Source organism: Cimex lectularius, unplaced genomic scaffold (genome assembly GCF_000648675.2).
Source record: "Cimex lectularius strain Harlan isolate CLEC.00 unplaced genomic scaffold, Clec_2.1 scaffold79, whole genome shotgun sequence".
Lineage (NCBI taxonomy): Eukaryota > Metazoa > Arthropoda > Insecta > Hemiptera > Cimicidae > Cimex > Cimex lectularius.
Genome location: NW_019392727.1, coordinates 1,387,616 through 1,400,863, shown reverse-complemented (window position 1 = coordinate 1,400,863; position 13,248 = coordinate 1,387,616). Strand labels below are relative to the sequence as shown.

The following is a 13,248-nucleotide window of genomic DNA, read 5'->3' as shown; positions in this document are numbered from 1 at the left end:
ACAGGAGGAAATCTCACAATTTAACATAGGTAATCAGGCTAAGGTATTAACAAGAATCACCCAAACTAACACTGAAGACGGCGAAATACCGAAACGTGATTGCCTGAAAAAATCAGCGAGGATACCTAGATGACAGGTAAATATCAAACTATAGGTTCATCACTCCTCGAGGAAATCTCAAAGATTAACTAATCAGGAACACTGAGGACGGCGAAATGCTGAAACGCATCTGAATGACAAAATCAGCGAGGATAGGGAGGCCAAGATGATAGGTAACTATCAAACTCTATAGTTCATCATTCCGCAGACCACAAAAGGGAATCTCACAACTTAACATAGGTAATCAAGCTAAGTTATTAACAAACAAATCGCCCAAACCGAACGCTGAATATGGCGAAATACCGAAGCGTGTTTGCCTGAACAAATCGGCGGGGATACCTAGACGATAGGTAACTATCAAACTATAGGTTCATCAACCCGCAGACCACAAGAGGAAATCTCAAAATTGAACATAGCTAATCAGGCTAACTTATGAACGAGAAATCATCCAAACTGAACGCTGAAAATGGCGAAAAACCGAAATGTGTTTGCCTGAAAAAATCAGCGAGGATACCTAGATAATTATCCAACAAAAGGGCATCACCCCGCGAGGAATCTCAAAGTTTAACATAGGCTAAGATAAATATTAACAAGAAATCACCCAAACTGAACACTGAAGACGGCGAAAGGCTGAAACGGGTTTGAATGACAAAATCAGCGAGGACAGGGAAGCCAAGATGATAGGTAACTATCAAACTATAGGTCCATCACCCCGCAGACCACAAGAGCTCAAAGTTTATCATAGCTAATCAGACTAAGATATTAATTAACAAGAAATCACCTAAACTGAACACTGAAGACGGCGAAATACCGAAACGCGTCTGAATGACAAAATCAGTGAGGATAGGGAGACTAAGATGATAGGTAACTCTCTATCGAACTATAAGTTCATCAACCCGCAGACCGCAGGAGGAAATCTTAAAATTTAACATAGTTAATCAGGCTAAGGTATTACAAGAAGTCACCCAAAATGAACCATGAAAACGGCGAAATGCCGAAACACGTCTGAAACAAAATCAGGGAAGGGAGGGCAAGATGACGGGTAACTATCAAACTATAGATTCATCACCCCGCAGACCACAGGAGGTCATCTCACAAAGTAGACAGCTGTCACTGACAGAAAATATACAAACATTTAAGAAATTCATTTTGAAAACAGAAAAAAACATGAATCATCAATTATTACGCTTAAACGCTGCTATTCCACGAAAATATTGCGGAAATTTTCTTCAGCCGAGAGATAAGAATTATCGAGTGGGAAGAACGTGACACATTTCAGATAGAGCGTAATTTTACTTTGGGGAGAAATTTAGCTAGGGTAAAGAAACCTGTTAATTAGCAGCATAAAATGAATTTTCTTATCTAATAAATCAACCGTAATTAACTAATTTAATTGCTAAACCAAGAAAAATGTAATTATTAATCCAAATGGAATTCAATCAGTAATGCCAATCTCCAAAATTGGTTTGAAACGACTGGATGGAGAAGTAATCCCTATGTAACTTATCTAACTAATTAAACGTCGTCATTATGTCATCATGAAAGCGATGAAAATGATCAGGAGGACCTAACTGCAGGCACAACATCGGTAAGGTGACGAAGTTGTGGGTATGATTCCAAGCATCTTTCATACAATTAAAAAAAAAATTATATTTACGTCTTGAAAGACAAACAATTTCCAAACAATTGTTGGAATTCGGGTGATTTGCCGTTTCTATTCTAATCAGGCTTTCTAATGTTTACAGTAGGCTGACAAAACCCAAAGGCATTCTTTCATTTGCCTAATACATTTCCATTTCCAAGAGAATGCACCTTCCAGTTCATACGTGTAAACAGGTTTCAAAATCCTATTTCCTATGGCATTTATTCGTTTCTTACTTTCTATTCTAAATTCGATTTTTATAATATTTCAAGTTGACAGCCGTCGGAAAAGATCGACGAAAGAAAATTGTGCAATAGCGTAAGTCCGTTTTTGAAAAAAACAAAAAGGCCCGAGCTAAATAACGAAAGAGAAGAGTAGAACACGTAAAATTCCCTTGGAATGTGACTTTCTGTGGATTATCCTTGATTATTACAATTCAAGGTTGAATACCTACTTATGTTACAATCAAATCTAAATCTGAAACGAAAAATTTTTTGACATTAACCTTTAAGCCATAGGCCATGAATAAATATTTAAAAAGGCCAACAAAGAAGGTACTCTTCTCTAGTTCTTCACGTCGTTTGGACTAACAACATATTCAAGACCGCCACAAATAAAATAGTGGAAATTTTTTGTAAATGATTTTATCTGTAGCTTATACATACAACAAATGTGGTTACAAAGCTTTTTTTCACAGGTCACAGCACTAACACTAAAGCCAGTGCTGCCAGGAGGACGCATGCCATGAGAAACCAACCAGCTGGCAATCATGTGAGGAATTAAAGGACAAGAAGGTCTCGAGGCCATAGTAGATTAAAGCGACTTGTTAGGTTCTCGGAATGGGAATGTTGAGGTCGTTGTGGTAGTGACGTAGTAAGGAGCTTTGAATTTGATTGGAAGGATTGGATGCTGGATGGCCTGGCACAACCTCACAGTTCGACTAGGTATGTCCAATGTGGTTGTAGTAATGCCTCGTATAACGTTAGTTTTGTGTTGATGCTTAGAACGGATTTCGGTCCTAGAAGTCTTCGTAGATGTCCCAGTCTCAAGCCGTTGTCTCGGGGCTCGATGTCAGTCTGCTGTCTAGTTAAGTCCTAAGTATGTGACTTGAATGGAAGTCGATATCTCTTTGTAGATGTGCAGTAGATAAGACAGTTTTTTTGTTTTGTTTTTTTCAATTAGAATGTACACTAACAAAGAGTACATTTTTCTTCGTTGAGACATGTCATGTTTTTCACCAGTCTTCGAAAAAATCAAGGTGTTTTTAGATGTTGAAGGTAGTTTGGGATAGGATTCGAGTTAGAGGACAAATTAATCATATAAAGAATGGGGCCAAGAATGCTCCCTTGTGGGACGTCTGCTTGAATCTGTCTGACTTCCGAGAACTCGGTGCCACTTCACCATGAAACAACAGTTGTTAGAAAGTAGTTTAGGATAAGGTAATAAGGAGTGGGAAGGGTTAAAATTTGGCCCGGGTGTCTGACCCTAGCAAAAGCCTGGCTACATCTAAGAACGCAACCAATCAATACTCTTTATTCTCTAGAGCAGAAGAGATAGTGTCGACAACTCTGAAACATTGTTGAATGTTGGAATGATGAGGACGGGAATTGGTGGGTTAGGAATGATTTTACGAATATCTAGGATGGATATTAAGCGTTTTAAAAAGAGTCTATCAAGGATTTTAGACGTTGAAGGAAGAAGCCAGATGGGACTGTAAAAGAGGATATGTGGTCGGGAGGTTAGTGAGCTTTAGAAATGGGAATAACGACGGAATATTTACGATTGTATTTCTTGAAAAAAACCACCCACCCAAATCTAATCAAACTTGAAACAAATATTCTACCGAAGACTACCATATTAAATTTATTAGGTTGGACTTTATCAAGTTGATATTTTTCGTGTCTCCTTTTAGGATCGCCATCACCAAAAGATCCAGTGTCCGGATCTCGTCAGGCAGATTGGATGTTATCTTTGTGTGACGAGAAGATAAATATTAAGATAAAGTTTCTTCTTCTTTTTGTACAAAATTATCTTGATACTCAACTATGTGCTTTCCTAAGCTAAATTTAAAAAAAAATTAATCAGCACATTTGAGCCTATCTTAAAATGTCATAGCCGCCTAAATCCTGGATCCCGATTCGTCAAAAATTAGACAGACGCTCTAATAGTTTTAAAAAAAATCAATTTTAACAAAGAATTCGATTTATATTTTTCAGGTCGTTTTTAAAAGAAAGAAAAATAAATAAATAAAAAGATTCTCTAATGCTATTAAGATCGCCATTATTTATAAAAAGAAATCATTGTTCATTCTTGTAACATAAATATATGATAAGATCAATCAATTTTTTATATATATATTTTTTTTATGCATCTATAGATAAAATGTTTCATATCGCATTTTTAACCCGTCCAGAAATTAAAATTCCTTCGAGTTAAAAGATTTCGAAACCAATTGATCCTCGGCCGGAGTAAACTATTCAAAAAAGCATTTTCGGAATATCATGAGGTGGGCACGCTGTAATAAATATATTTTGCATTGGTTATAAGATCGGTGGCGGCTCATGTTGCAAAATAGGAGTGGGTCGAACATCTATAAATTATTTGTAAATGAAAACAAGAGTTACAAATGATTTCAAAAGCAAGTTCTAATTTAAATTAGCAAAGGGCTTTTCGGGCAATAGGTAAAATTACTCGCCCAGAGAAATCGTAAACAATTTTGAGCTGGAATCCATGTGCAAGTCGAACAAAAATTTACTTTTACTCAGGCTTTCGGATATAATAAATGTTCCGAATGATATTCGGGCTAGAAATTAGGCAAAAGCGACAAAATCTCTTTTGAAAAGGATACGGGATTTTGTTTCACTCTTTTTGTTCATAAATCATTCAAACCCTTAAGAAAAGAAAAATGTTTATCATACAATTCCCCACACACCAATTAAATCAATCAATGAAGGAATTTATGTACAAAGAATCAGTCTTCAGAGTTTAAAATTAACTATTTAAAAAAACATAATATGTTTAACGTAAATTTTTTACTGCAAAATGTAAATTATCTCATCGGTGGGGCGGGGCAGTTATAATACTCTCCCAAAATTTGAATTTTCAAATTTAATTGATGACTAAATTCATGAGCTAATGAAGTCAATGAACTAGACGTTTGGAATATAGAATTAAGTATTTACCAAATTAAAATGTTTATTGTAAATTTTTGATTGCAAAATTTACATTATTTCATCGGTTGGGGGGAGGGCAGTTTTAATACTTTTCCAAAATTTGAATTTTCAAAGTGAATCTATGAATAAATTTATGAACTAATAAAGTCAACGAATCAGTCGTTCCTAGTTTAGAATTAAATATTTAAAAAAATTAAAATGTTTATTATAAATTTTTGATTGAAAAATGTAAATTATTTCATCGGTATGGGAAGGGCAATTTTAATACTCTCCCCAACATTTGAATCTTCAAATTGAATCGATGAATAAATTTATGAACTAATAAAGTCAACGAATCAGTCGCTCGTAGTTTAGAATTAAATATTTAAAAAATGAAAATGAATAATGTTAATTTTTGATTGCAAAATTTACATTATTTCATGGTAGGGGGGCAGTTTTAATACTCTCCCAAAATTTGAATTTTCGAATTGAAACGATGAATAAATTTATGAACCAATAAAGTCAACGAATCAGTCGTTCGTAGTTTAGAATTAAATATTATAAAAAAATGAAAATGATTAATGTAAATTTTGATTGCAAAATGAACATTATTTCATGGTTGGGGGGAGTTTTAATACTCTTCCAAAATTTGAATTTTCAATTTGAAATGATGAATAAATTTATGAACTAATAAAGTCCACGAATCAGTAGTTCGTAGTTAGAATTAAGTATTTAAAAAAATTAAAATGTTTAATGCAGATTTTTGATTGCAAAATATAAATTATTTTATCGGTGGATGGGGGCTGTTTTAATACTCTACCAAAATTGTACTTTTCAAATTGAATTGATGAATAAATTCATGAACTAATAAAGTCAACAAATCAGTCGTTTAGAATTAAGCATTTTAAAAAATGAAAGTGTTTAATGTAAATTTTTTATTGCAAACTGTACATATTATTTCATCGGTCCTGCAGGGACAGGTTTAATACTCTCCCACAATTTAAATTTTCAAATTGAATTGATGTATAAATTTATGAACTAATAAAGTCAAAGAATCAGTCGTTCCTAGTTTAGAATTAAGTATTTTAAAAAATTGAAATGTTTAATGCAGATTTTTGATTGTAAAACATACATGATTGGGGGGGGGGGCAGTTTTAATACTCTCCCAAAATTGATGAATAAATTCATGAACTAATAGCCAACGGATCAGTCGTTCAAAGTTTATAATTAAATATTTACAAAATTAAGATGGTTTGTGAAATTTTTGATTGCAAAATGTAAATTATCTTATCGGTGGAGGGGGTAGTTTTAACACAATGCTTCTCGTTTTTAAATAATTAATTATAATCGGATGGAGAGAAGAAAAAACTCATATCATAAATTCTTATCGACGTAAAGGATTGAAAAATGTATATGCAAATGACACCGTTTTTCAGAAAAGGGGAAATATCTCATTGAAACTGTTGTCTTTGAAAAATAAATCTTAGCAATAAATGAACAGGACTGACGAATAGAAATAGGATTTTCCTTTATTCGTTGGCTTGATTTTTTCCTTTAAACGCAAAAAGAATCTGTGTGCGGTGTAGAATGAAACCGGCCGAATCTCGCGAATTGTAAATCGTGGAAGTGCCGGCTGTCATTTCGAGAAAATGTAAATAATCCAATATTGACACGCCGCATGAACTGAACTGATTAGAGGCCGTGTAGGGTTTTTTCCGCATTTTCTTCGAGAGGACGAAACGAGCGAGGAAGGGTTGCGACACCCCGTGGGTGAAGACTTGAACGCGCAGGAGAGGCGAGGCGGGATCGCAAGAAATCCGAGCCCCTTTCGATAAAAGAGATTCGAAGGTTCAGCGTGGAAAAAGAGGTTGAGGCGCTCGTCTATTGCATTTATTTCCAGCGCCTCAGACAATTCGAGATCGTTATGACGTCCTGTTCTTCGTTTTTTGCTATTTACAGAACGTTCTCTTCTCCGACGGGCTGTAACCAATCGTCTCTACCTTGGAGGGGGCGGATGAGGATGAGATCGAGGAAAGGCGGCGGAGGCGGGAGAAAAAATCCAGAGCCGAAAAAGGGTCGGCCCCCGGACCGGCGACAATTTATAACGGTAGGGCCGCTCCGAGGGGGAATCGAAGAAGAGAGAAATGCCTTAGAAAACGGCTCAAAACCATTAAAACGCCGAGTAGTCCCAACTAATAATAAGAACAAACATTTATAACGCGCGTGTTTTATAACAGGAGGCAGCACGATCGTTAAAATATTTGGAGCAGGAAATCGAAGAAAAGCCCCCTTTCGAAACGTTTCGAATTCTGTGGAAAACTGTGTGAAATGAGGAAAGGCGAAGGGGCCGAGAACGAGAAGCGTTCCGACTTCGGGACGCCCCCGGACAATCGGCGGGGCCAAAGTCCCGGAAAATCCTCGCCTCGACCCCCGATCCGAACGTTTTCACGGAACATTTCCAAAACAATACAAAAAGTGTCTCACCTGTCTCTTGGATCTATCCAAGTTGTTTTCTTGCTGTTGTGGTCTATGAAATACACTTTGCCGTCGTAGTCCCTCGCGAAATCCCATCCCTCGGGCAGAGGGATTTCACCGTTACGTCTTCTCGGCATATTACGCACAGTAAACCCATCCAAAAACTAGAAGAAACTTACAGAACACGCACACACACATACACACACAGACACTTGAGAGTCAGGACGGCTGGTTACCTGCCATGTTCAACCTGGATTGTGGTCGGATCTCGAATGCCGTTTTATCAACTGACGTGCAAGCGTAGGGGGGAGCGAGAGGGGAAGACGCGCCGACGGAGAAAGAAAACGGCCCTCGCTCTAGGCCCAACGGCCGCCCTCTATCCGCAAACATCCGCACCATTCCGGGTCGCCGCGCCGTTACGCCCCCCTCGCCCCACCAAACAACAACTCCCCTTCCACCAAAACATCCTCACTCCTCAGCCGCACTTCCGAATTTCCGATTTATCCTCATCCGAGCATCCCGCCAATCCTTCCTTATCGCCGGCACGATCCGTGAGCAGATGAAGTCAGACCGGCTCGATGCCGGGCGCGACCCACCGCGCGATAATTTTCATCGTATCTTGCCGAAGGAAAAATTCTCTTTCTGTACATTGCCCACTTTTAACCACTATTAAAATAATCAATTATATATTAAGTAATTTAAAAAGAAATAGAATTAGAAAAAAGAATATCCTTTTTTCTTAAACTTTAAATGCTTATTTCTGACTAAAATTGCCTCTCTTTATTCCATCCGTACACTTTCCATTTTTAACAATTATTAAAATAATTATGTATTTATTAAATAATCTAAAAAAATGGAATATGAAAAAATAATATAGTTTTTCTTAAAGTAAACATGCACATTTTCTAAACGGAATTGTTCTCTTTCTTCTCATCCGTCTCTAAATTTTCCACTTTCAACTATTATTAAAATAATTAATTATTTGGTAAATAATTTAAAAATAAATAGAATTAGAAAAATAATATACTTTTTCTTTAAGTAAAAATGCAGATTCCGAATTAAATTGTCTCTTTATTCCATCAGTACACTTAGCACTTTTAACCACTATGAAAATAATTATTTATTTATTAAGTCAATTAAAAATTGGAATTTGAAAAAATAATATTCTTTTTCTTAAAGTCCAAATGCGTAGTTTCTTAATAAAATTGTCACTTTATTCCATCTCTACATGTTCCACATTTAACTATAATTAAAATAAGTTATTATTTATTAAGAAATTTAAAGAAGAAAGAATTCGAAAAGATAATATCGTTTTTCTTAAATTAAAAATGCATAGTTTCTGAATGAATTTTTTCCCTCTCTTCTCGTCCGTTTCTGCAGTTTCCACTTTTAACCATTACTAAAATAATTATTTGTTAAGTAATTTAAAAAGAAATGGAATTAGAAAAAATAATATACTTTTCGTTAAAGTAAAAATGCGTGTCTGTCTAAAATTTCTCTTTTTATTCCATCTGTACACTTTCTACTTTTAACTATTATTAAACTAATTATTTATTTATTAAGTAATCTAAAAAAATAACATCCTTTTTCTTAAAGTAGAATTGCTTGTTTCAGCATGACAACGAGTATCTGTGTCAGCTGTTCCCATTTTTGAAGGAAACAGGATTGTTTTATTATACATAGTACTGACAGTTTTATCTCTCTAGCGTGTGTCGAAAGTGAATGTATTAATTAGCGTGAGTGGGTAGTGTGAGAGGGTCAATGGCGGAATATAACTCCATCGCTTCTAAATTAGGTTAGGTATATAATAGGTGTACATAGTGATAGTTCAATATCGAGTACTCCACCCCCTAACTGAGTCAATGGCACGTAAATAGGAAAGAATGTATTGAAGAGTGTGTGAATGACCTAAGCTGTTGATGTCCCCGAAGCCCAACCTCTGCGGCTGGACGGATAAGGCCGAGTGATCTTGGACTGCCAACACCCGGGATGGGTGATTCTCGAGGTCTGCCAGTAATGTATTGTAAGTTAAAAAAGCTCGAATTGCACGTGGACTGCGCGAAGAGATAGGCTCAACTGAGTACTCGTGTACGTGCAAGAACAATTTGAAGATTTGAGCTTATACACTGACAGGCAAAAAATTCCACGCGATTGATTTTTTTTCATTTCCTCGATAAAAGAAAATTCTGCCTTTGCCTTATCATTTTTATCAATAAATATTTGTTTATGCTATGTTTTAAATTTGGAAGATCAATTAGAGGTAAACACGCTTAATCCTCCAAAACAAGGATAAAGGATTTTTCAATGTTTACTTTTTACGGAATTTAAATTGTTTATTCAGTCTCATTTGAATTCTGAAGCAATACACTGTTTCGTTTTCATCTTTCTTTTATTAATTTCAATTTTTAAACATAAAAATGCCACTTTGTGCTGAGGATGTTCGCGTGGTGTGGCACTTATTGACGATGGACGTTCCATCAGGTATTGCCATCGGAGTTGCCTACGAAACGCTGCGAGACGCCGTTAGACGTTTTCGAGAAACTGGGTCCCAGCATAGAAGGCCCGGTTCTGGACCCATTTAGGGTAAAAGAACCACAGGATGACCATTTTTTGACTTTGAGAATTTTGCGAAACCGGCACCTTACTGTTGTTCAAGCGATTCATCAGCTCCAGCAAGTTCGAGGTGTCCAAATTTCTAAACGCACTGCTCGAAGAAAATTAAATTAGTATGGTCTGATGGCTTTTTGTCCCGTAAAACGACCAGAACTGAACAGAACACACAAGGTTGCACGGCTCTCAAACACAGCCATTGATCTTTGGATGATTGGCCTGCTGTACGTTTTACAGATGAGTGTAGGTTTGCACTACAATCTCCAGATGGGCGTGAAAGAGTGCGGAGAAGGCAAAATGAAAGGTACGAAGACTTTAATTTTTCCCAGAGTCAACCTTTTCGACGTAGATCAGTAATGGTGTGAGCGGGAATTTCAACGGAGAGTCGCGCAGAGTTGGTTGTCGTTCGTGGAGGGTCTTTGACGGCCATTCGCCATGTGGATGAAATTTTGGAACATCAAGCGTTGCCTATCCTCCAGGAAATCAGCAACAATCATATTCTAATGCACGATAATGCCCGTCCACATGTCGCTGGCATAGTACAAACGTACCTTCAACAACATACCATCATGGTCTTAGCCGAGCCAGCCCGTTTTCCAGACTTGAACCCCATCGAACATTTATGGGATAACCTCAAAAGACAAATAAGAGCACGTCCATCACTTACAGGAGAGCATCAGATACAATGATATGGTACACAGATGGCTCCAAAACAAAAGAAGGAATCGGATCAGGCGTTTTCTGTACAAGCCCAAAACATGAGCAATCAACTCATTAGGGAAGTACATTTCGGTCTTTTAAGCGGAAATACATGCCATCAATGCTTGTGCCCTGGAAAATCTTAAAGAGGTTACACTGACAAAAAATCCTCATAAGATCAGACAGCCAAGCAGCTATTAAAGCATTAGCATGTAAAAGAATCACATCAAAATTAGTCAGTGAATACATCCAAAATCTCCAAAACCTGGGGAAACACAACAACCTGATGATATCTTGGGTGCCAGGGCACAGGGAAATTTTGGGTAACGAGAAAGCAGACAGACTGGCGGTGCTAGACATAGTAAACTTATGATGAAACAACCCTCACTGAGACACTGCTGCAATTGGAGAGGGCCAAACTCCGAGGAGCGGTAGGACTACTAACCGGTCACTGGTATCTGAGAAAACATCTACACAACATGGGTATATACAGCGATGATCCCATTTGCAGATTATGTAATGAGGAGGAAACAGCCACTCATATCATCTTCGATGCGAAGCAAGAGCTCAATTTAACCTAACGTACGGAAAAGACTTAGGGAATCAAATTGCAGCAGCAGTCAATGACCTGATACTTATAAGAAGAAGGATTGAGTCTATTGACTGAAGTAAGGAACTAGGAAGGTACAATAAGCCGGAAGGCTGCAGTGCCTGGGGAATACAAACCCCGCTTCCTAGTAACTTTTTCCACCATACCATACCATACCATACGTCCATCACTTGATACACTCCACGATCTTGAATGGGCTAACCACCAGCAAAGAGACATTTCCAGTCTGGTAGAAAGTATGCCGAGGCGTCTTCGAGATGTAATTAAGGTAAGAGAACAACATACGTGATATTGAAATGTTAATTGAAAATCTAAAACAAAATTTATCTGTCCGTCTTTTTTTATATTTTTTATTTCCCTTAGCAATATACATTTTTTAACTTTTTTAGACAAAGACTCAATGATTGAACGATAAAAAACGTGAAACTTTGATTAATATATAAGAATATATACAAATCAAGTTATATTACAAGTGAGTGGAATTTTTTGCCTGTCACTGTATATATCAGTAAATTAAAAACACTAAATATCATCGGAAAAAATAAGAGTCGAGAAATAATTGATGTAGATCACACACGCGAGTTTTCTTATTTTACAAGGATAAATGTTTATATTTTGATGTCCCGCCATGTGATGTCAAAAGGGAATTGAGACTAACTCGTCAGTTGTCTAAATTGAAGCCGTGAAATCAGCTGAACAATGGGCTGTTTACATCTTTAGTCTCCATCTACTGTTATCTTTTTAAGGTTTAAATTTTAACCCTGAATAGGGTGAAATAATTCTTTCGTGACGGTCCCGTACATCGAATTCCGGATGTTCATTTCACAGTTTTGACCAACCCATTCTATATTCCTTCGCGATTCTCGGGACGATGCGGCTCAGTCTGGTAAGATGTATTGGCACTACCTCAAAAATTTGGAAGAACCATTATGAAGTGTTGGAAGTGTCAACCCAGGCGACCCAGGCCCAAATAAAGGCCGCCTATTACAGGCTGAGCCTTATATACCATCCGGATAGAAACGAGGGCAACTCCGCCAAATTCCATGCCATAACGGCTGCCTACGAGGTTCTTGGTAACTATAACTCGAGAAAGCTTTACGACAGAGGGCTGACCACGATATACGAAGGGACGGCTGATGCCAGTGCTAAATCCGAGCCATTCAAGGACAAGTATCGAATGCCGACAGCATCTGGGCGTACTGTAGTTTACGATTATGACGAGTGGACCCGTGCGCACTATGGTCACAATTTTGCTAGAAGGAACGCTGCCAAGGAACGCTATGAATGGATACACAAAAGTAAAGCTAAGCACACGGAATTCAAAAAGATCCAAAACGTAGTTTTCGTCTTTGTAACATTTTTCATTTTGATCACTTTTGCCAGTCAATATCGAGAAAATTTAGATGTTCCAATCAAAACACAAGATTCAGATAAATCCTCAAAACCGTGACATCACTGACAAAATTGTTCTTCTTATAACATTTAGAAGACTGTGATATATAATAAAAATGTTTCTGATTTGTTAAGTTTAATTCATAGTTTTATATTTCCTAGTGTATAATTGTTTAAAGGAGTAAAAACAAGTGTAAGTAAATTTCTGAAGGCTTAATTGGTGTGTTGTGGATGTCCGCTTCACAACACTCTTTTTTATGTCTTATATAATATTTCAAGGGAAATGCTGGGATACGAACCAAAAACTAATCTGACAAATATAAGAATCAGTCGTTCTAACGACTCAGCTCCTTAAAATTATAAAACAACCTAGAGAAAAGAATTCCCATCTTTCTCTGTAAGACTATTTTTCTTTAAGTCTTAAGTTCCCATTTAAACCAATAATTTTAAAGAGAAAGTTATTGGATAAACGTAAAATTGCAACTATTTTTCCTTTTAACTTTCTCTTTAAAATGATTGATTTACACAGGAAAATAGTCTTAATTTTACATTCATGACAGTTGTTAAAA

At 36.8% G+C, this 13,248-nt stretch overlaps 2 protein-coding genes across 2 annotated transcripts in view; one reads left to right on the top strand and one right to left on the bottom strand.

Moving 5' to 3' along the window:
* Positions 1–7,725, bottom strand: part of LOC106663329 (protein kibra) — a 60,078-nt gene extending 52,353 nt beyond the window's left edge. The window contains exon 1 of the mRNA XM_014388088.2: positions 7,378–7,725. Coding sequence (XP_014243574.1) covers positions 7,378–7,505 — 128 coding nt within the window. The 5' untranslated portion in view covers positions 7,506–7,725. The remainder of the gene's footprint in view (positions 1–7,377) is intronic.
* Positions 7,726–11,995: 4,270 nt separating this feature from the next.
* LOC106663277 (dnaJ homolog subfamily C member 30-like) lies at positions 11,996–12,819 on the top strand. The gene has a single exon (XM_014387980.2). The coding sequence runs from the start codon at positions 12,159–12,161 to the stop codon at positions 12,735–12,737; it is 579 nt and encodes a 192-aa protein (XP_014243466.1). The 5' UTR covers positions 11,996–12,158; the 3' UTR covers positions 12,738–12,819.
* The last annotated feature ends 429 nt before the right edge of the window (positions 12,820–13,248 follow it).